General features: G+C 39.6%; 1 protein-coding gene across 6 annotated transcripts in view; it reads left to right on the top strand.

Annotated features, from left to right (window-relative positions):
* The window catches only part of lrp4 (low density lipoprotein receptor-related protein 4), a 426,474-nt gene that overhangs the window by 316,493 nt on the left and 87,588 nt on the right, over positions 1–22,393 (top strand). For all 6 annotated transcript variants that reach the window (XM_069905480.1, XM_069905469.1, XM_069905494.1 and 3 more), the window contains exons 7-14: positions 3,247–3,366; positions 3,478–3,603; positions 4,829–4,954; positions 5,446–5,580; positions 7,402–7,527; positions 12,587–12,817; positions 15,973–16,129; positions 19,032–19,249. In XM_069905480.1, coding sequence (XP_069761581.1) covers positions 3,247–3,366; positions 3,478–3,603; positions 4,829–4,954; positions 5,446–5,580; positions 7,402–7,527; positions 12,587–12,817; positions 15,973–16,129; positions 19,032–19,249 — 1,239 coding nt within the window. The remainder of the gene's footprint in view (positions 1–3,246; positions 3,367–3,477; positions 3,604–4,828; positions 4,955–5,445; positions 5,581–7,401; positions 7,528–12,586; positions 12,818–15,972; positions 16,130–19,031; positions 19,250–22,393) is intronic.

The raw sequence follows: 22,393 nt of genomic DNA, 5'->3' as shown, positions 1-22,393 counted from the left end.
TTCCACAGACACATACTAATGATCACATGACATTTGTTGAAGCATTAGGCTAACATATTTGATGGCCTATCAGACCCACTTCTTCCCCCCCCAAAAAAGGCTCAAAAATATCCCTTGGGTCTCGTGAAGTTGAAATTAGGGTGATAATGGTGAGTAACGCCAACAGTGATCACTGTTGCTACATGACTCACTAGTATCACCGCCATCTATTGTTGGGGGGAGCAGGGTGGAAAGATCAGTGTGGGGGCTAGTGGCGAGCTGTCAGGAGACTCCTACGGTGGCCCACTGTCGGTCCCTGTACTGGTCCTGCTCTCTCCTTGTGGCCCACTCTCAATCCCTGCACTGGTCATGCTGCCATGCACTTCCCCATCTTGACAACCCACCAGCAGTCCCCACACTGATCCCATTGACCTGGTTCCCCCTGACAGCCCACCATCAGTCCAGTCTTCACACTGATCCAACTGCACCCCCCCCCCCCACCCCCACCAAGAGCTTGCCACCAGTCCCCACACTGATCCCACCACCCCGCTCCCCTGACAGCTCACCACCAGTCCCCATACTGATCCCACTACCCCTCACACCCACCCCCCCCCGACAGCCCGCCACCAGTCCCCACACTGATCCCACTGCCCTGCTCCTCCCCCAGGAGAGAGTGGAGCAGCAGGAGTTTGCTTTTATAAAATGTTTTCTGCTATATCTAAGCTGCTTTTGTTTTCTCTTGTAAATTACAGCAATGTTATTATTAAAAAGATTTTTCCTGTTGTCCTAGTTGCAGGTTTTGCCCAAGTTTTTTTTTCTGCTACACCATAGCTACATATTTCAATAACATTAAGTGCTTACTGGTAAATACACAAAAAAAAATCTTAATATTCCCTGCTGAAATGGCGGGGGGGGGGTCTAATATGCCATCAAATATGGTAATTTTACAGTCAGTGTGTATTTTTAAATGTACACAAGTATTTTGAATATGGCGTGGTCGTCAACCAATATTAGTGAGGACGTAACTGTTGGACAGAGAAGAGATAGGATATGAATAACTGGGAAGTGGACAAGTGTGGAATTTGAGTCACAGAGTCTGGGAGTCTGACCAAACTTTTGTAATTCACATGGATCAGGATTTCACTGATACAGAGTCAGTGTTGTGGAGACAGGAGGAGTTCTTCATGGTGAGGAGTTGTGTCCGAGGACTTATTCTAGCTGAAGAGACAGCGAAATCGTTGTGAATAGCATTGGACGGGATGCAATCAGCATAAATTTTATTAAGGTTTTTGAATAATAATCAGCTGCAAAAAATTGTGCCAGATCCATCACTAGATTTCATTCCAGCAGGAGGAAGTAGAGTAGAATTCAGGATTGCGATTGGAATGAATCCAGAGTTTTGTTTATCCAGCGTTTTGTACATAGGTCTAACCAGAAGTGAATAGTCAGTTTCATCACAGCTACCCATAGATAATATTGATTCTCTGAAGAGAAGCAGCATTTAAATGAGGACTTAAACTTTACAGAAGCCCTCACTGGAAATGACCTATGAAAAATTAAGGAGATGCAAGCCACAACCCACAAGTTGTGTATGGGGAGGATGTTAATTATGCTGAACACAATGTCAGGACCAGGAGAATGGGGAGAGTAAAGATACCATATAAAGTGCCAATTGTGAAATTGGCGAACATCAAATTTAGTTGACTATCAGTGCTTATTAGAAAAAAAATTCCGTCTTTTTGAATAGCAGGTTGTCACACACTTCAAAAGATGCCAAGGTGCGACTTGAACATCAGAAATTAGCGAATGAAGTTTATAATTAAAATATATTAATAGTCAATTAAGGGATTTTGTAATGTGCAAAATGGATGCTATATTCCCTGAAGAGGTTATCTTGCCCTTCGACTATATTTCATTGTGAAAGCAGTGAGACAATGTCAAGTGCATGATACAGTACAAAACCGAGCCTTCCTTTGGAAGGTGAAAGCCCCAGGAGTTTGTGTCCATGATTCTTTTGAATGTGTTTAGTTGAGTTGACGAGTGCTTGTAGTAATGATACAATTTGTGGAAGAAGCATTTGCTAATTATTGATGCTTGAATTGTATTTCAGTAGAAATAGATCACAGGTTATGTTTAGCCTGATCTCAATAGAAGAACCTATTTGCATTCAATAGAGAGTCTGATGTGAATATTATTTATTATTATTTGTAAGATACCTGAAGACTCACACTTCTTAATGAGTGTAAGAGCAGGGTAGAGAATAAAGAAAGGCACCAAGGCTGTAGACAGACGATGCTATACTAGATGTTGGCAATTATTATTAGGCTGAGATCTTAACTTTGGATCTTGTAAATTTGGCACTATTTCTGCTCAGGATATTGTAAAACTTTAGACTCTGAGAAAATGTAGTGGGAGCTGTGTTTTGACAATCTATGGGATAAGTAGCATTTGTCGGATAAGTCAAATATGCTGGAAGATAAAACTTTTAATGGCCAATCTCTGCTTGGTAACAACTTTCAGAAAGAGCACGTGGAAACAATTAAACTAATGGTATAAGCTAACAGGGGTATCAGTTTCATTTTAACCTTTATGTTGCTCTCTGCGAGCCTCTAGTGACAAAGGCCCAGAAGTACATCTGAACCGGGTAGGCTTGATGCGATAAATTATTTTGGCAGCATCATTTCCACACTTAACATTGCAAGTGTAAAGCAGGAGACTTCAGTTTCATGCTTCTGACTATAATCTCGTTAAGACAAAAAAAGTGTAACTTGGTGTCCACTCATACAATATTTTTGTATGATATAATTTCTAATGTTTTTTTTCTGATTTATTGTCCCTTCCTGATACCATTACATTTCTCTTATGGGTGAGGACCAGGCTTCTTATGTTTGATGAATGATGATCCAAGGCTTTCCAGTTTTTGATTTAGTTTTTTTTTCTTTTAGATTAGTATAGGGGGTTTTATGATAAAGTGAATTTTATTGTTTGATTGAGTATGGGGAGATGAAGACACTATTATTATTTACTGATCGTTATATATTGTAATCTTTCCAATCATGTATCCTTATTCTCTCTGTGCAGTGTCTCTTGTATGTTTTATATTAAAATCAATAAAAAGATTGAAAATGAAAGAAAACAAAAAAAAAATTTGGAAGGGATTGAAGGAAAATTCCAGTGTGGGCCCATTTATTAGGGGCATTAATTTTAAAAATGAAGCTTTTCCCTATTGACAAGCATGAATTTAGTGTGTTTGACTATTCTCCACAGCCTCCCATCACCCCTGCCGGTCGGGTGAATTTCTCTGTAACAGTGGGCCCTGCATTAATGCCGGCTGGAGATGTGACGGTGATTTTGACTGTGATGATCAGTCCGATGAGAAAAACTGCAGTAAGTTTTTTTAAGGAGAAGCAATATTCCTGAGCAACTAGAAGCACATTTGATATTATTTTGCTGACGCTTTAGAAGATAGGATTAGACATGTGCTTTCTTCCTGGACAGCTGCTTCACAGTGTACGGCAGACCAGTTTCGCTGCAAGTCAGGTCGCTGCATTCGCTTATCGTGGCGATGTGATCGAGAAGATGATTGCTCTGACAATAGCGACGAAGAAGACTGTGAGAAAACAGGTGACAGAAAGATTTTCTAAGTGATGGTGGTGAGGCCTGAATTGAAAGCTATGTATAATAGTAGAGAGCTGGCAATTACTGTAGTTATTAAATCTGGCTTGGACGTGGAATGGAAACCTTGGTCCAACACGCACACCATGAAACAGCCATTTGCACTAATAATGCCCTCATCCCATTTCTTCTCTGCATTCCTTTAACTCCCCAGAGCAAACACTCACCTGCATGCTAGTGATAATTTACTGTGGACAATTAACCTGCCAATCTGTAGGTCTTCAGGATGTGGGAGGAAGCAAGAGCATCTGGAAGAAACTCACAAGATCATACAGAAAATATGCAAATTCCACATGGACTAATGCAGTCCATGGAGGGCAGGGTTGAACCCAGGTGGCTAGAGCTATGAAGCAGCACCTCTTATTATCTCTACGGCTGTGGACAATAAATGGGTCCCTGAATGTAAAGCTCTCTTATATCCGGCCCAAGCATCTCGTTTAAAATGCCTTATTCATGTTGTTGTCTTTCTCTTTTCATTATCCATTAATGTCATGGCTCCTTTTATTGACAGTCACAGGGCAGTGGATTTCTTGTTAAATAGCGATTGCTGGATTGGTATCAGGAAGTTTCCCAGGCTACATTGTGGATGTTCCTGCTATCACCCTGGGCTGAGAGTCAATATCTGATACACACAACCAGTCTGTAAGACTGATATTATTTATTTATGTATACACACATCAGTTTATCTCTCTAGGTCATCATGTACCATGTGCAGCACAGTATATGCTCTTTGGCCAACAATTTTGTGCTGACCTATGTAAATCTACTCCACAATCAATCAATCCTTCTCAAAGTCTATAACCCCTCATTCTTCTTATATTCATGTGCCTGTATAAGAGTCTTTGTAATGTTCCTATTGTATCAGCCTCATTAATGTGACAATAAAAAGGCTATCCTTCTGTGACGTGTACAAGTGAAAACTAAAGCAGATACCTTTAGCTGCTTTGAGGTTTGTTATTTTAAAGTTTGCAATGAATATTAGCATAGTTATGACCCTCACAGCAGGGCCCTCATAATTTCACCCACAGGAAATTGAAAGATTTTCAAGTAAATTTTAAATAAATGTTCAACGAATTGCATAACAGATATCTTGGTTTTCTGATCTTCACTTGCACTGGGATAAGCTCCAGATAAAGTTGTGCCAAATGAGATCATTCTTGCCGTTTTGTCACAGAGATCCCACATTGTGCTCCGGATCAGTTCACGTGTGGCAATGGACGTTGCATTGGTCAACGCAAAGTCTGCAATGGGGCTAATGATTGTGAAGATGGTAGTGATGAGAAACCACACCAGAACTGTCGTAAGTTTGAATTGTATAATCATGTAATTGGTAAATGCCAGAATCGTATTGTTGGTTTTTTTGTTCATTTTATACAGACCATAGTCTCATCCTTCACAATCTCCATTTATAAAAATCTCTGTTCTTTACAAAAAGTAAATAAAAAGTAGATGGTGTTCCTCAGGTAAATATATGGTTGCAGTTTCTTTTCCATTGACGTCAGTTTTCCAGCTTTTTACTGTGCACCATTCTCTGGGCAGGAGGGTGGACAAGAGCTCTATGCTCTGCCACTCTAAAACATGCTACAAGGAATGTCAACCAGGGAATGTTGATTCCTACTGAGTTTTGCTCCACATTCTCTTGGACTTCACTACTCACTCAATAAGCTCAGCTTTAGTATAGAAATGCATGTAATTACTGTTTGGAGATAGATTGTGACGCATATTGCCAATACTGTATGCTACAGTGGCATGGTCATGGTGCAAGAGAATCAACCGTGTGATTTAAATTAGGTGAACAACCAGAAGAGGAAAGCTGCAATGTGAACAATGGTGGATGTGCACATAAATGTCAGCAGGTTCGAGGCATCGTCCAATGCACATGTCACACAGGCTATCGATTACAAGAGAATGGAAAATTGTGCGAAGGTAGGAATCTCCAGTCATCAATCTGTGTCCTAGTTTAACGAAAATAACAATGAATACACCAGACTGTGAGACGAGTTCATACAAGAGAACAAGAGTGTGCTTTTGAATCATTACATGTACTTTGTGAATGCGACTTCATTTTGTAGGGGCTTAGTGATTTGGTCTTATATTTGCACTGTAGTAGCCAATGTGATTACTCCATTGTACTTCCCACAGACAGTTCCATTGTTTTACCCACCCTTCCCTCACTTCTCCTGCTGAAAACTAACGTGCATTTCTCAGTCTTTCCCAATTCTGAAGAGGTGTTGCAGGTCCAAAATCTTGACCATTTCTCTTTGCACAGATGCTTCCTGACCTATCGAGTTTTTCTGGTATTTTCTATTTTTGTTTTACTGTACCCCTGTTATGATAACAGGCCAATGGGAAATTGATAGCAGCAGTCTCCCGGTGTCCTGATAAAACAAAACATAAGAGGGTTGTAAAACCTAATGGCTCAGATCAAAGGAAGATTGGAGAGGAGAGGCTGGGTCTGTGACGTGTTTCTTGGCAATTAGCGCCAGAGAAGTGCTGAAGTGTTTAGTTCAAGTGGTTCTCAATTTTTTTGTCACCTACAGAACCCCTAAAGTATTCCTCAGTTCTAACAATTTACATCAAACACACAGACCACTGGTGGTGGGGTGCGGTAGCTGGGCGGCTGGTAATCTTGCGCCCCTTCCCAGATCACCAACCAGTGATCCATAGACAATTTTCAGGGTTTTTTTTTGCCATTAAATTTATGACCTTTTTACAGGTGACTTGTTTATTATATCAGTAAGACTTTGCTGTATTGCTGCCAGTCATCTGTAGCAAACCTAAAGGCCCCAGGTAGAAAACATCAGTCCAGGTTTTAAATGAAGACATTCAATACAGTAAAAGGCCCTTCTGGCCCACAAGTGCATGCCGCCCAAGTATCCCAATTAAGGTACAACATGTACATTTTTTTGAAAGGTGGCAGGAAACTGGAGCACCTGGAGGAACCCCACGCAGATGTGGAGAGAATATGCAAACTCCTTACAGATTTGAACCTGGGATGCTGACACCTTAATACCATTGCAGTAACCGCTATGCTAACTGTGATGCCCCATGGGTGATTGGGTTGAAATAGTATTGAGGACGCTGTAATGATGAATCATCTCCTGATCACCAATTCACAAAAGTCACTTGATCACCCTCAGATATAGTTACTCTCCAATTACCCTTCCTCTGAGCATAAATTTCCTCTGATTCATGTACAAGTGGCAGTCTTTGATTCATGAAAAGCTACTTCATGTACATCTTTTTAAAAAATGAGCCAGGATTCTGGCTTCCCATTTATTAAATGAACATTCAGGTTTTTAATTTACTTGTCAGGATATCATTAAAATGACCAGGCATTTTACTGGATAAAGATATTTGGCAATATTAACTGTACAACTGAAGGTTATTGGAATTGATCATGCTGGGAGAAGCAGAACTGTTCTTTTCCACTGCTGTAGTTCTGCTTGTTTCAGTAGAAACAAGTTTCAGCTTGGTTGGTAAAATCATAGTTGGACTGAATCTGTGAGGTCTGTCCTAATACCAGGAAGATTAATCTCCCAACTTAACCAGTCTCATTAGCATTAAGTAATAGCACTTTTCATTTGTTGATGCATGTAATTTTCTTCTGTAATTTATAAATGCTGCAAAGATTGAGTGACTTGAGGATGAACAGCTGAATGAGGAAAGGCTGCTTTCCAAACCAACTTCCCTTCTCTGCTGGAATCATGTTGTGCAATAAGAGCATTGCTGTGTTGATTTCTGCAGACGTTAATGAGTGTGCTGAGGACGGATACTGCAGCCAAGGTTGCACCAACTTAGATGGAGGATTCCAGTGCTGGTGTGTTCAGGGCTATGAACTACGACCCGATAAGCGAGGCTGTAAAGCACTGGGTAAGCACACTTAATCATTCCAGATTATTCATTACTAATATCTTTGTGGTGCAAGTTATTTCTTTTTAAATTTTTTTTATTGAGTTTAACGTATAAGCATGCATAATAAATGATGATTACATAATGATTCAATTGTATACACATAAATACATACTGAAGGGAGAATAAAAATAATGGGTAAATAAGAAATCATGCATAACTATATTAATAGTAACTTATAATAATCTATTATTAAATATATTGTATGCAATCATGTCAAACCCATTTATTAGACTGTGATATTAAAATAATAAAGATATAAAAGAAAAAGAGAAAAAACTAACTAATGGAATAAACTAATTTAATCTATCCCATCCCTCTAATCAAGGTTACCTTTTTTTTATAATGAAGAGAGAAAAAAAATCAATAATGATATGGAATCTCTGATGATGGCCCCCCTCCCCCCCAGAGAATAGACAAAGAATTATTTGAATGTATAATAATTATTGATTCTTCGAATTATAAAAAAAAATTCTAAGAATGGGCCCCACAATTTCATAAATTGAAAGTTAATATTATCTGATTTTCTCTAAACTTATATAGGTCATTACATCATAAAACCACTGTGTATGAGTAGGGGATGAATCTTCTTTCTATTTCGTTAAAATAGCTTGTTTGGCTATCAACATAGTAAAAGCTAAGACTTTTTTCTTGAGATGCCGAGAGGTTCATCTGAGTCACGAGAGAAACTGAACAGAGCAATGAATGGACTTGGTTCCAAGTTAATCTTGAAAATTGATGATGGAGTTTGATAAATCTCTCTAAATTTGGGCATTCCCAGAACATATAAATCAGGGGTTTCAAAAATTTTACATTTCTCACAAAAAGGATCAATATCTGCAGAGAAGAGGGATAATTTAAGTTTAGACATATGAGTTCTGTGCACCACCTTAAATTGTAATAAGCAGTGTCATGCACAAAGTGAGGAATCATTAATCAAGCTGAGAGTAGAGACCAATCTTCATAAAATGTTATATCCAAATCTCTTTCTTAATCTCTTTTGATCCCTGCAATTGGGACTGAATTTAAGTCCAGTAAATTATTATAAAAACATGCTATTAATCCACCATGAAAATAAAATCATATATTTACAAAAAGATCAAGTGTCTTAGTATTAGAAATTCGTGGAAAATCTGAAAGCTTGGACTGAACAAAATGGCTAATATGTAAATATCTAAAAAAATGCCCATTGGAAAGATTAAATTTGGCTGATCATTGTTAGAAAGAGGAAAAAATATTTTGAATAAAAAGATCCTTGAAACTTTGAATAACTTTTCTAGTCCATTCCTTTCAACCAACAAAGACAGTTGTAAAAAAATGGTCATCTATAATTGGACTAGCCAGTGCAAAGCCATTCATTCCAAAGAATTTCTTAAACTGAGCTCAAATTCTCAATCTATTTTTCATCAAATAATTATTTGTTAATTTGTAAAAGGAAAATGGTAAAAAGGATTGGAAAATTGCCAACATAGAGGTAATTTTTAGTAAACTGCAATTCCATTTCCACCCAGGAAGGGCGATTTACTGATTTATCCAAATGTTTGCGGAGGAACTAGTGGAGTTGTTCAAGTGAACCGGTACGGACTTGAAGGGCCGACATGGCCTGTTTCCGTGCTGTAAGCGGTTATATGGTTAATAATAAAAGTAAATTATGTACATTAATTACCAGGTTGAACATAACGCATCACTTTATGCGGATGATTTATTGCTTTTTATTTCAAATTCTGAAATTTCTATACCAAGCATATTAATCATTTTTTGATAAATTTAGTTAAATTTATATAAGAGTGTTTACTCTCAAAAGGTGTTTTTGAAAGGTATTCAAATTTTCCATTTGAAATGGTGAAAGAACATTTTCAATATTTAGGAATTACAATTATGAAAAATTATAAAAACTTACTGAATGAGAATTTTGGGGTATTGTTTGATAGGATTAAACAATCATTATCAGATATGTCTCCCTTAACGACTACAATGATAGGATGTATTAATTTGATTAAAATGAATATTTTACCTAAATATTTTTATCCTTTTCAAGCGTTACCAATTTTGATCCCCAAATCTTTTTTTCAGCTGGCTGGCTTCAGCTATTTCTATGTATATTTGGCAAGGGGAAAAACCTATCTTCAAGAGACTACATTAAATTGAGGATTATCACTTCCAGACTTGTGGTGCAAGTTCGAACAAATGAAAAGACAGCTTTGATATCCTAAGTTCTCCACACAACTCCCCTTCACCTTCTGAACTTGTGCCCTTTACTGTGTGGAGCACTTGCTTTGCAATAACATTGGACAACAACTTTTTCTTCCAAAAAGTTTGTTTCCTGTAAAAGAATTGTGGATTATGATAGACATCTTCAAGATGAACACAAAGTTAATTTCAGATTTGCTGCATCACTCAAGAACTTGGAGAAATATTAAATTAACTTTGATTGAATTTATCCTGTTTGATCACATAATGATGCTGAAACATTGCATTAGTTCAACTGACCTAAAAATGTTTTGCCACTGATTTTCAGTTGTACTCAGCATCTGATGCCTCTCATGTCAGTGTCTAACAATAGTTGACCAGCATTGATGTATCAGTTGCCCTGACACTGACTGCTTTTCCATGTTCACAATATCCTAGTTGTAGAGCTCGTCGAAAGAACCAAAGACTTGTTGATCCAAACCAAGGCTTTTATTAGCAAAAGACCGGAGCTCTTCACAGGTGGCTGACCAGTCCGGAATGATCCGACCTGGCTAGGGACACAACCCTTTAAGGCCCAGACAATAGGTGTGGCTTAGCTCTCAGCCAATCGCTGTAAGCACAGTCTAGATACAGTAACTATATACACTATGTACATTGGTGATAGATCTGTACTATCACACTAGTAAAACTTTTCACTGTGTTCATCAATGATTGCACCAAGATCAGCAGGGAAAAAGTTCAAGTGTGAATGCAGAAAATGAATTTTCAGTTGCATATTCCACTTCATGGTTTTGTCTGCTTGAAGTAGACTTTGAGAGGAAATCACAGTACATGATAGAATGGCATTATAAGATGGCGGCGCTGCCAGAGCCACTGTGGTGGCAGCGTTGCTGCTAATGTGGACCTGTAGGGATCGAAAGAGCAGAGATGCAGCACTCCTGTGGGGTCCAGCTGCCCAGTTGACTGCCGTTGGCTCCGCACAGGCTTTAAATGGCCTGCTGAAGGAGCCGACGGTGATCTTATTTGAAATCTCATGACTGTGGGTCTGCGCCCAAGGTGGCGGCGTCTGTTAATCAACAGTATCGTGAGAGCCTGCAGACTCTGGGGAAGCAGAGGGCTGAGCAAGGGACCAGAGGATGGGAAGATCACCACACATCTGAGAGTGGAGGAGATGGCCTGCAGGGACGGGACCACGGCAGTGGACTAGTGAGGGAGCTCTGCGGCTGAGCAACCAGTGCATGCAGTGGTCTGCTGGCGACTCAAAATGAGGAACCTGCAGAAGCTGTGGGCTGCTGGAGACCGCTGTCAGGAGACTTGCGCTGGGCTATGGACTTCTGGAGACCAGCTTAAACTGGATGGAGGGATACCAGGGTCGGCATCAGAACATATGTCAGAGGGGGGTATTGGCAAGTTAGAGTAGGCAGGGTTGACGGACTTGGGTGGGGGGGAGGGGGTATGCTAGCAGGGACCTACCCCATCGACAGGATGTGGAGAGGGGTACTAGCTGGGGTTTACAGATTGTTAATGCCATTGGCAAGGATGCTCTTTTTATTGTGTCAAGCATTACTAGACACTACTGGTGCTTGATGCACGCTGGTGACGCAGCTGGAGATGGGTGAAGAGTCAGTAGCTTGCGTCAACCTAGACGCTACAAGCACGGGAGGCAGGTCTGACAGCCAGGGATGGCCGTGACCGTACGGAGGGCACAGCACCTCATTTGAGGGTGCAGTGTCTGTGGATGTGCCCACCTTAGCCCAGACCCTGAGGGTATCAGAACCAAGATGCGAGGAGATGCTGAAGGGTTCCTGACTGTGACAGAGGTTTGGATCTGGAGCTCGGGTTGCCAATGGTTTGGACTGGACTCTGTGTGGCTGCGGGGACTGCGGAAGTGCTGGAGGTGAATTTACAGACGCCCGGTGACTGGACTCTCTTTTGCTTCTCTCTCTCTGACTGTAAGAGGCGCTTATGCACTTCTTGCCGCTGGCGAATCTGTCTGCCTCGCAGCAGGCAAAAAGAAATTTAATATAATATGGCACTGTTTTATTACTATGATAATAAATTGAATCTTAAATCTTAAAAATTTGAAGGTGATTTTCGTGATCAACAGCCCCAACTCCATAAGACACACCCAAAAGTGTTCAGGAAGTAAAATCTTTGTTGTCCAGTGTAATTGCTATTAAATTAAATTAAGACACACAGCATGGTAACAGGCTAGTTTGGCCCATGAGCACATGCTGACAAATTACACCCAATTAACTTGCAACCCCCACAAGTTTTGAGGGGTGGCAGGAAACTGGAGCACCCAGAGGAAATCCACGCAGACACAGGAGAATGTACAAACACATTATAGACAGTGCCAGATTCGAACCCAGGTCGCTGGCACTGTAACAGAATTGCGCTGACAGCTAACCCAACCATCCCACTATGACAAATGCAATTTAGGTGTAAGCTGTTAATATTTCTGCTTTCAAAGGTTGATCGATTCATCCTACTCTGTTCACACTTGTGCTACAATACTTCAAAAGCATAATGGGAAGGGACACTTGTAACATAATTATTTCCAGTCATTGTACTATCGTACAATGGGATTCAATTCATGGAGACCAATGCATCAAAAACAAGTGACTTGATCTAGATGACATCAAATGGTGTTGATACTTTTGCAAAAAAAATCTCCCAGAGACAATAAAGAAAATCTCTCCTATAACAGTGAGTTTTATCTCTCTCTGTATAAACAAATCCCTTATAAGTTCTTTGTTGTAAGCACTGAAATGTTATTAGCTGAAGCATGTTCGTTAACTTGACTGCGTGTAATTGTTGTTCACGAAAGGACCAGAACCAGTGCTGCTGTTTGCAAATCGGATTGATATCCGCCAGGTGTTACCCCGCAGATCAGAATACACCCTTCTACTTAACAACCTGGAGAATGCCATTGCTCTGGATTTCCACCACAGCAAGGAACTGGTGTTCTGGTCAGATGTGACCTTGGACCGTATTATGAAGGCAAACCTGAATGGAAGTAATGTTGAAGAGGTCGTGTCAACGGGTCTTGAGAGTCCAGGTATAGTTAACATAATGAAATAAAACAAGTGAGATTAGTTAAAGACACATTGTTAACCATTGTTTACATCATCTGTATTGTTTAAGATGGCTTTTAATAATTTTAAAATTAGAAGCAATTATGCCCTTCAAGCCTCTTCTGCAGTTTAGCAAGATCATCGCTGCTTTTCAACCTTAGCCCAATTTCCTGCAATATTTCCATGTCTTTTGATTTCTTTTAATATCCAGAAATGTTTGGAATGAACCCAATCAATCACTGCACCTCTATAACTCTCCAAGATAGAGAATGCCAAAGTTTCATCTCCTTTTGAGTGAAGGAGTTTCTCCTCATGTCAGTCCAAAATGGCCTATTCCTTATTCTGGGAATGTGACCCCTTACTTTGGATTCTTCAGTCCCAAAAACAAGCCCCTGGTAATAATTTTCTATGTTTCAACTTATTTCAGTGTTAAATCAATTTCAACTTATATTTTAGGTAATAAGTTTTATTCTCTAATCTTTCTATTTTTAGACTCTAGGGAATAAAACTAATCTCTTGTCAGGCCAAAAATTTCCCATCCCACTGAATCTTTGTTACACTTGTTTTTACCAAGTGTTTTCATCAATGTGTAATTGTTTTAGCAACAGGAATGTGGGCAAGGGATTGTCAGAGAACATGAAATGTCCATCCTTAGTCCTCGTTCCTCAATCTTCCACCACCCCCTTCCAAATAATCATTTAGAGAAAATAAATATAACTTGAGTTTATGAATGTAGCTACATGGACTGACCCCATTATCTGAAGGGTGCACGTTTGTGCACATCTGAATGCCAGAAATGTTTAAATTACTCACATCCCCTTGTCATCTTGCTGCATATCTATGTCTGAGATGGAGATGCAGAACAATATTGCTAAAAATCTATGTTGTATTGAATAAATTGGCAAAAAGCCAAAAAAAACATTAGTTGCCTCTCTTTCCCAAACTTAAGGATAAAAGCAAATTGTCACAGTGGGTTTATGGAAATAACAGCACCTACATTGTTAAAAGAAAAAAGATAAGTGGGTGGTGTAGAGCAATTCTAAGCCATCGTTTTGCAGGTCTGATTCTATCCTATTGCAACTCCCACAGTGTGTGGAAATTGAATATCTATTTTTCTTTGTCCTTTAAATGCTCTGAGTAGTCTGAACTGCTACTATTTGACAAGCTGCTGCAGTTCAGAGGTGGCAATTTCGTCTGAGAGAAAAAAAATATAGTTCATACAATGAGAGGTGTCTGTTAAATTTAAAGTTGGTGGAAAAATTGCAACAATATAGTCTTTATGATTTTATACTTTGTTTTTGAAGTGCTTAAACTGGGATAAGAACTTCTCATTCAGCAATTTTGAACCATGTCATTTTAAAAGTTAAGGCATTGATTTGTTTTTAATTCCATTATTGTGTGCATTTCAAGAATCTACGCCATGTCACCTAAGCTTCCCAGATGACATTGCTTCAAAGGCTCAAAACGTTTTGTATTTTCGTTGCTTCATATGTTGGATAGACTTGAAAGATTCCTGTATGCGGTAATGTTGTGCATTGCACTAGATATGAGTCATCAGGTCTAAATGTGTGCCTGCAATTAAATTGTTTTCCTCATGAGCATAATTATTCATACTCTGCACCATGAAGAGCTTGAAAGGTTCACATTTGCAAACACCATTTAGTCTTTTCTGCATGTGATAATGTGGCAGGATTACATGGCATGGCTGTCAGGAGAGACAGCAGACTTTTTATTCTTTATCAACCTTTATTTTGTGGGGGTATAGAGCACATAATATTGGCTGTATCAATAGTGCTTTTGTATATAAAGGCTTTCATTTACTAAAACAAAGAAAATATAGCAGAAGACTGCTCTTTCCTGAGCCAGCTTTGGATTTTGACCTTGATGCTGCCACTCTTCCTGATCCATTGTTCCCCCCCCCCCCCCCTCCGTTCCCTCCTCTTCCACGATACAACTAGGCCTAGGCAGCAGGGAGAGTCCTGGAAACACTTCATTCTCAAGGTTGATTTTTGTCTGCAGCTTTCAGCTGATGTCTAATGAGACACAGGCTCATATTGTGAGGTTCACGCCTCCAGATTAGCACATGTACTGGATCACAAAACTGTACTTCTTGTCATTGTCAAGGAAAGTTCAATTTGTTGATTCCATCATAAAATCATCCAACATTGAGATCAAGTGTTCATGGCTGAAGAAAATGCAGGTGAAAAGTTGCAAAATCATTCAATGCAAGCTTGGAATTTCATGTTGCTGACAAGATTTTACCATGATCCATTTATCTTCAAACATAATTGCTGCATGTGCTGGTATTTTGGATGAAATGTTACACCAAGAGAACGTCTTTGGTGGATGTTTAATATCTTTTGCCAAGATTTTGAAGAAGAATCATTTGGCTAATGCTTATTACTTCACATTGTGTCTTACCACATTTAATGCAGTCTATTATAAGCAGGAGAGGGCATTTTGGACTTCTGTGCTTGTGTTGTCAAATGCAGAAGTCCTCAACTTCATGACAAATTTGGAACATTTAATCTGTCAGTTTGCTCTGCCGGGTGGATTCCAGCAGTGGAGCCCAGTCTTCTCCCAAATTCTGTACCCATCTTAAACCTGGTTTGTTTCAATGGGAAGTGTATTAGGTGTTTACGTATGGTATGGTATGTTTGTGGAAACTTGATTCAAATCTCCTGACCCAATGGCCCAGGCGAAGGGTGTAGTTTTACTAAAGCATGTGGTCATTTTCTAATCTTTAAAAATGTCTGAAAACTTTGAAGTCTTTATTTGTATTTAGTTGATATTACAGTACTAAGTTATTCGGTAAATACATTTTAGACAATTTGTAATTGTGTTGTTTCTGATTTATATCTGTCCAGTATATTTTGCAATTGGAGTGTTTATTTTCAGTAGAGTCTGGTAAGGAAATGACAACATTAATTATAAAAAGTATTTGAAACTACACAGAGAAGGGTAACTTTTATGTTCTATCGTGTTTTTTTTTCTGACTTTAACAGGACCAGAATTGCAATTGCTAAAATATTTTACATTTATTGTTAGTTACAACAGGGTTTTATTTCTGATGCTCGAAGTACAATGATCAGAAAATATTGATAACAAATGTAAAATATCTTCCAAACAACCATTTCAGGTGGTCTTGCCATTGATTGGATCCACAATAAATTATACTGGACAGACTCTGGGACATCACGCATTGAGCTCTCAAACCTTGATGGAATGCAGAGAAAAGTACTTTTGTGGCAGAACTTGGAGAAACCTCGTGCCATTGCACTGCATCCAATAGAGGGGTAGGTCAAAGATCAGTGTGAATTAATTTCAATCTCTTGTCTAAATAATACTTTTCACATGTTATTGAAGCCAAGAAACTATATATTTCAAGTAAAATCATGATCTTTGTGCTTAATTATTGCTGCAATCAGCAACAAAGTCTAACCTCAAACTCCAGACTAATTTTAATGATTTATTTTTTTCTCTCTAAAGAGCCACAGTCCCAAAGGTCATTTGGAAAGGATACGCCCTATCACTGGGGCTGACCAAAAGCTTTATGCATGAAGTAGTGAATTAAAATTACTCTATAATGTTGCAGTGTGACAAAGTGCAAGCTTTATGCCAGACAAATAACCACAAATGAACCTTATTGAGAGATTGCATATCTTCATGTACCAAGCATGTTCCACTTAGAATGGATTTAGAACTGGTCTGCCTCATTATTTAATTATTTTGATTTGTTTCCCAACTTCATTTTATTTCCCTCTCTTGAATCAGCTGGCTCTACTATTCAAAGTCGGCGCCAAGGGAGGCATCCATGGTCATTGACCCCCCCCCCCATGAGGTGCTGTGCCCCCCCCAACAAGGTACTATGCCCCCCCCTTAAGTTTGCAGTCAACCCTGACTGTCAGACCCACCCCACTCTCTCCCGCATCAGTAGCATCTAGGTTGACGCACGCTAGCAACTCTCCACCTGTCCCCTCCCCATCCCCGTTGACAGGTCCCTGCCAGCACCTTCCCCTCCCCTGCTGAACAAGCACCCCTCAAAATCGCTGATCCCCCCCCAACACATGTTCTGGTGCCGATCCTGCTTCTATTGACTATTGTTGGTTTGACTATCCCCTTTGTGGTCAATATTTTGATGGCCTGGTTCACATTAATTCCAGTTCAGTCATTGATTAAGTGCCCACGTGAACTGGCAGATCTGAGCTTATCTCCAAGGAAGGAAACACTTTAATTAGATGGTGGATGCATGAATAGTTTTCTATCTAGATTTTCCTATTCTGTTAGAAATCATTTGACTAAAATGAATACTCCTGCATGAGTATATGCAACTCTCAACTATTTTAACTATATTTATATTGGAACTGCGAAACAATGAAGAGAACTTTCTGACCATTCAAACCATTAATGAACTACAACCCTACAGTGCTATTTCAATCTGTGACCCCAGTCAACATTTAGTGTTAATAACATTTGATGTGGTGTCAACTGCACAAATGCAGTGTTTTCATTTGACCAACGTGACGTAAGTAAAAGGAAAGGGGGATGTGATTTTAAGTTCCACTAAAACACAACAGATGCTATTTTATTTAATATTGCACCTGAACTGTGCTTATGGTGAAACTGCAGGAATTTTGATTGCTTTTTTTCCCCCTTACAAAACAAATTCACCAAATGCATTTCACGTGGAATGGATTATTAACTGGTCTTTCTCATTTTTTTAAATCTTTTGATTTGTAATCCCATCTTCACTAACGTCATTTTGATTTATAATGCATGTTTCAGTCCTCGTGAAAATTGATTTTTGTCTGGTCCCTTTGGAATGAGTAGAGATGTATTTACAGAAATGCAGCAGTATAGCCTTGTATCAATGAGTCAGAATAGCAAATAAAATATTTTCTGGAGTGTGTTGTGAAAACTCTTGTGTAATTGCAGCTACTTATTAAATTTTATGTTGATAATATTGACTGAATTCTCCAAAGCAGGATCAATTAATCATTTCCACCATAGTTGTGTTGGGAACTATAAGTCTTTGTAAAGCATTTTTAACAACAAATTCTGCAATGTTTTCTAATCCACTTTAATTACATTTCACCATCCAAATTTCACAAGACACTTACCATTTTTTCTGCACCATTCACCTCCATCCATACAAAAATTGCAGTTGACAATATTGAACTAAAATACCACTGAATGAATGGAATTATTCTTTAAGGAGATTAGAAATCTTGATTTTAATTTCTTGTCCATCTTTCATTTTGGTTGAAACAGATAGTTTGTATGATATGGAGCAATATAAGTCAAGTCCCTGACTCAAATTTGTCTCAGTCTCGTTGGGTATATTAGCATTATGAACTGGTCCAAACAAAAGGCCATTTCATGTCAGGCCTCTGCCTGTAGGCCGACTACAAGAGCGGATGGAAAAGTGAAAACTTACCTTTCAGACAGCAGGCCTAAAAGGCTGCTCCGTTGTCGCATTCATATTGAGAGGCGCTTCGAAGCGCCCTCCAGAGCCGATAGAGGTGGGGAGACTGGTGCTGTAGCGCCACCTATCATAAATATGTGGCAGAGAAATGGCTGTCTTCCCTACCCATAATTCCCCATGCAGCTAGAACCACTCTGTGCTTCCCAGAATGTTTTGAGCCACAGAGAGTGGCCCCGATGGTCAAAGCAGCCTGGTGTGGCTGTCACAGCCCGCACCAGCCACCCCCTGACAACCCCCACGGGGTCCGACAGCTGCCGCTCCCTTGCCAGCCCCCGCTCACCGCTCCTGCCTTGAATGGGAAGATGGGTCTCAGCATAATCAGCCCCACCCTAACCAGCCGCTTGTAGTGGCTGTACATTCAGGTCAGGCAGTGGAGTGCAGCGCTCCACCTATTGACCATCTCTGAGAAGGGTTGGAATCGGCGTCTTGGAGCTGGCCACAGCGCATTCAGAAAAATATGTCTTTAGCTGTGGGCGAAGAACCTCCACCTTTACAGATAGGTATTTTCCCTGCTTGAAACTGCCTAAAGATAAATGAAGAGCAACTTAATTATTTGTTATCACTTTTTTTTTCATATTTGGCTTCAATTGTCCCAGTTTTTTTTCTTTTACTTAAATTTTATTATTAAATTCCTGAGTAAAAACTGATTTATTTTAAACTAAGTTAGTCTATTCTTCCTTGAGTTTTATTGGTGTTTCTACTGCATTTTACAGAATGATATATTGGACAGACTGGGGCAACACTCCCCGGATTGAATATGCTGCAATGGATGGATCTAACCGGAAAATCATTGCAGATACCCATTTGTTCTGGCCCAATGGACTCACCATTGATTATGCAGGTCAAAAAATGTATTGGGTTGATGCCAAACATCATGTGATTGAACGTGCAGATCTTGATGGTCAGAACAGGAAAGCAGTGATCAGCCAAGGTAGGACACTTTGTCCATTGCCATTGAAGTCATGATTTATTATACCGAAGAAGCCAAGGTTTATGGACATTAGTTATAGTCCAGTGCACTCTGCAAATTTTCCTTTCTATTTAGTACTGTAATAGGAAAATTCTTTTCTTGAATTGCCTTCATCTCTAAAAGACAAAAAAAAAATTACCTTTAAATTCCGAAGAAAACATTATTCTACATTTTGTTGGAAGGAAGCTAACTCCTTTGCACATCTGGATAGATCTATTGGAATCACTCCATTCTAACATCAGTTTGTTTTCCAAATGCATTGACTATAGGCATTTTGGTAAAGAGCTGGTTGAAATTTGGAAAGATATGCTGCCTGGCTTTTTTTTTTGGAGAGGTTTATCAATGAAATTTAAAGAAAAGAAACAGGAGAAAATGCGAAAGGAACTTTAATGTTGTTTCTGGCACTTTCATTTCATGCATGAGGAAGTTGCCAAGGAATAAGTCCGATTCATTGTTCGCCATGTCTGGTGGCCTGCACGTTGCCCTGCTCATGTGCTTCGCAGCTTGTGATGCTTTCTTTATTGGGATTGGTTTTTAAAACAAATGCTTCTTAATTCCAATTCATACTGTGTTTTTATGTACTTTTTGAATATTTTAGGAGGTTATTATTCCTCCTGCAGAGCTTTTACTTGACCTTGTTTAACAGCTATTAGGTGATTGTTGCTCCTGCAGTTTTTATTACAATCAACTGCTTAATAGGGGGAGGGATTTTTTTTTAATGCATGGAGCTATTTATATCCTTCTCAAATCTGCAGCTGTACATTGAAATACAGTGAAACCCCTGGTATCCAGCACCTATGGGGATTGGTAGATGCCAGATAAGTGTATTTTTCTGGTTGCTTGAGTCTTACTATTACAATGCCTAATATATCTGCATTAAGATAGAACATGATGTCCTGTTTTGCGGAAACTGCCAAAATGTTTGGCCTGGAAGTCAGCCTGAAGAAAACTGAGGTCCTCCATCAGCCAGCTCCCCACCTTGACTACCAGCCCCCCACATCTCCATCGGGCACACAGAGCTCAAAACGGTCAACCAGTTAACCTACCTCAGCTGCACCATTTCATCGGATGCAAGGATTGACAAAGAGATAGACAACAGACTCGCCAAGGCAAATAGCACCTTTGGAAGACTACACAAAAGAGTCTGGAAAAACAACCACCTGAAGAAAAACACAAAGATCAGCGTATACAGAGCCGTTGTCATACCCACGCTCCTGTTCGGCTCCGAATCATGGGTCCTCTACCGGCATCACCTACGGCTCCTAGAACGCTTCCATCAGCGCTGTCTCCGCTCCATCCTCAACATTCATTGGAGTGACTTCATCACCAACATCGAAGTACTCAAGTTGGCAGAGTCTGCAAGCATCGAATCCATGCTGCTGAAGACCCAACTGCGCTGGGTGGGTCACATCTCCAGAATGGAGGACCATCGCCTTCCCAAGATCGTGTTATATGGCGAGCTCTCCACTGGCCACCGAGACAGAGGTGCACCAAGGAAGAGGTACAAGGACTGCTTAAAGAAATCTCTTGGTGCCTGGCGCATTTCTGCTTGCTGGCTCTTATCTTTCATGTGTGTGTGCTGACACATGTTTGTGTGTGTGCCTGTGACTTGTTTGTCTTGTGTATGCGTGCATGTGCGAGTGTGTGTGTGTGTGTATGAATCTGTGTCTTTGTGTATGTGTATATGTGTGCATGCGTGTGATCACCTGGTAACTAGAATAAGACACACAGCCTAGCTTTTGAAAGACTGCATGTCCAGTTGCACCAGTGACTCATTTTGGAGAGCATCAGTGAAGCATTCCCTCATCAGTTAGCAGTGTAAGTCGTGATACTGATGATGTGTGGTGTGGCGATGGCATACAGGAGGCAGAGAGGGCAGAAGCTGTTACAGAAGTACAGTCAGGTCTGGGGAACAGGTGGGTAAGTGGAGCTGAGTCAACAGCAAGTAAGTCATGGTCTCATTTAATGATGGGGCAGGCTCAATGGTTCCAATGGCTCATTCCTGCTCCTATTTATGTGAATGACATTGAAACTAGGCTAGAATTTTTTAGCCTGTAGCACTGAATTTTGGAAGAAAAAAAACACACTGATGTGTTTATATAATCTGTTTAGTGCAATCAACTGGAAATGGATTTCTGAGCAATTGTTCTCTTGGCAGTGGTTTTTTTTTATTTTGTGAAAGATTATTTTTTAAAATAATATATCCTGATGGCTTTCCATCCCTCTTGAATTTTTTTTTGGGAGGTGAATTTTAAGCTATTTGCAGGCAGTTGAAGGTTGCATCTATGACAAAATGCTCAAATATGGTGAAATATGGACAATAAGTGAAATTCAAGGTGGAATCTTTTTTGAATTTTTTCTGTTTTCATGCCCTCATTGTTTCAGATGTGATTGTAATGTAAGTTTTGCTGTTACACAAATAGATTTGTATTGGATTATTTATTCAGAACCATAAAAGGATATTACTTGGCAGTGTGATCATTTAACTATTTCATAAACTGAACTAATTTGCATTTTTAATCTAAATGGGTTCTCCAATATGTGATCTAAAAGGACATTATTAGTATTGGGTTTCTAACAAAATCAGAAAATCCATTATGTTTCAAAACTATCTGATTAAGATTTGCAATCATTTTGAAAAATGATTTTTTAATGCTCTCTGATGTTTGGAAAATTTTGTCATTGGAATATGCGAGAGAATTGTTTTCTCAAGAGATGAACATTTTTGACCAAAGCAGTTCAAGTTAGATCAGTTGGCTATTGAGGTGTGTGCTTCAGGTCTTCAGATTGATTTTAATCATTGATAATATGAGACAGGAAGCAGCCAATTCCAATCCTTTTTACTGTTATTGGCTTATTTTCTTTTATACCTCAACAGTTGACCTAACAGTGGTCTCCTCTATATCGGAGAAACTTGGTGCAAACTGGGAAATTGCTTGTTGAGCACCATGGCTCTGTCTGCCACAAGACCATGGATCTCTGAGTGGCCACCCATTTCAATTCCCCATCCCATTTCCTTGCTGACATGTCTGTCCATGGTTTCGTGCACTGCCAGACTGAGACCATCTGCAAATTGGAGGAAAAACACCTCATCATCCATCTAGG

Source organism: Narcine bancroftii, chromosome 1, assembly GCF_036971445.1.
Source record: "Narcine bancroftii isolate sNarBan1 chromosome 1, sNarBan1.hap1, whole genome shotgun sequence".
NCBI classification, from domain to species: domain Eukaryota; kingdom Metazoa; phylum Chordata; class Chondrichthyes; order Torpediniformes; family Narcinidae; genus Narcine; species Narcine bancroftii.
The sequence above is the reverse complement of the archived record's forward strand: the minus strand, read 5'-3'. Positions and strand labels throughout refer to the sequence as shown.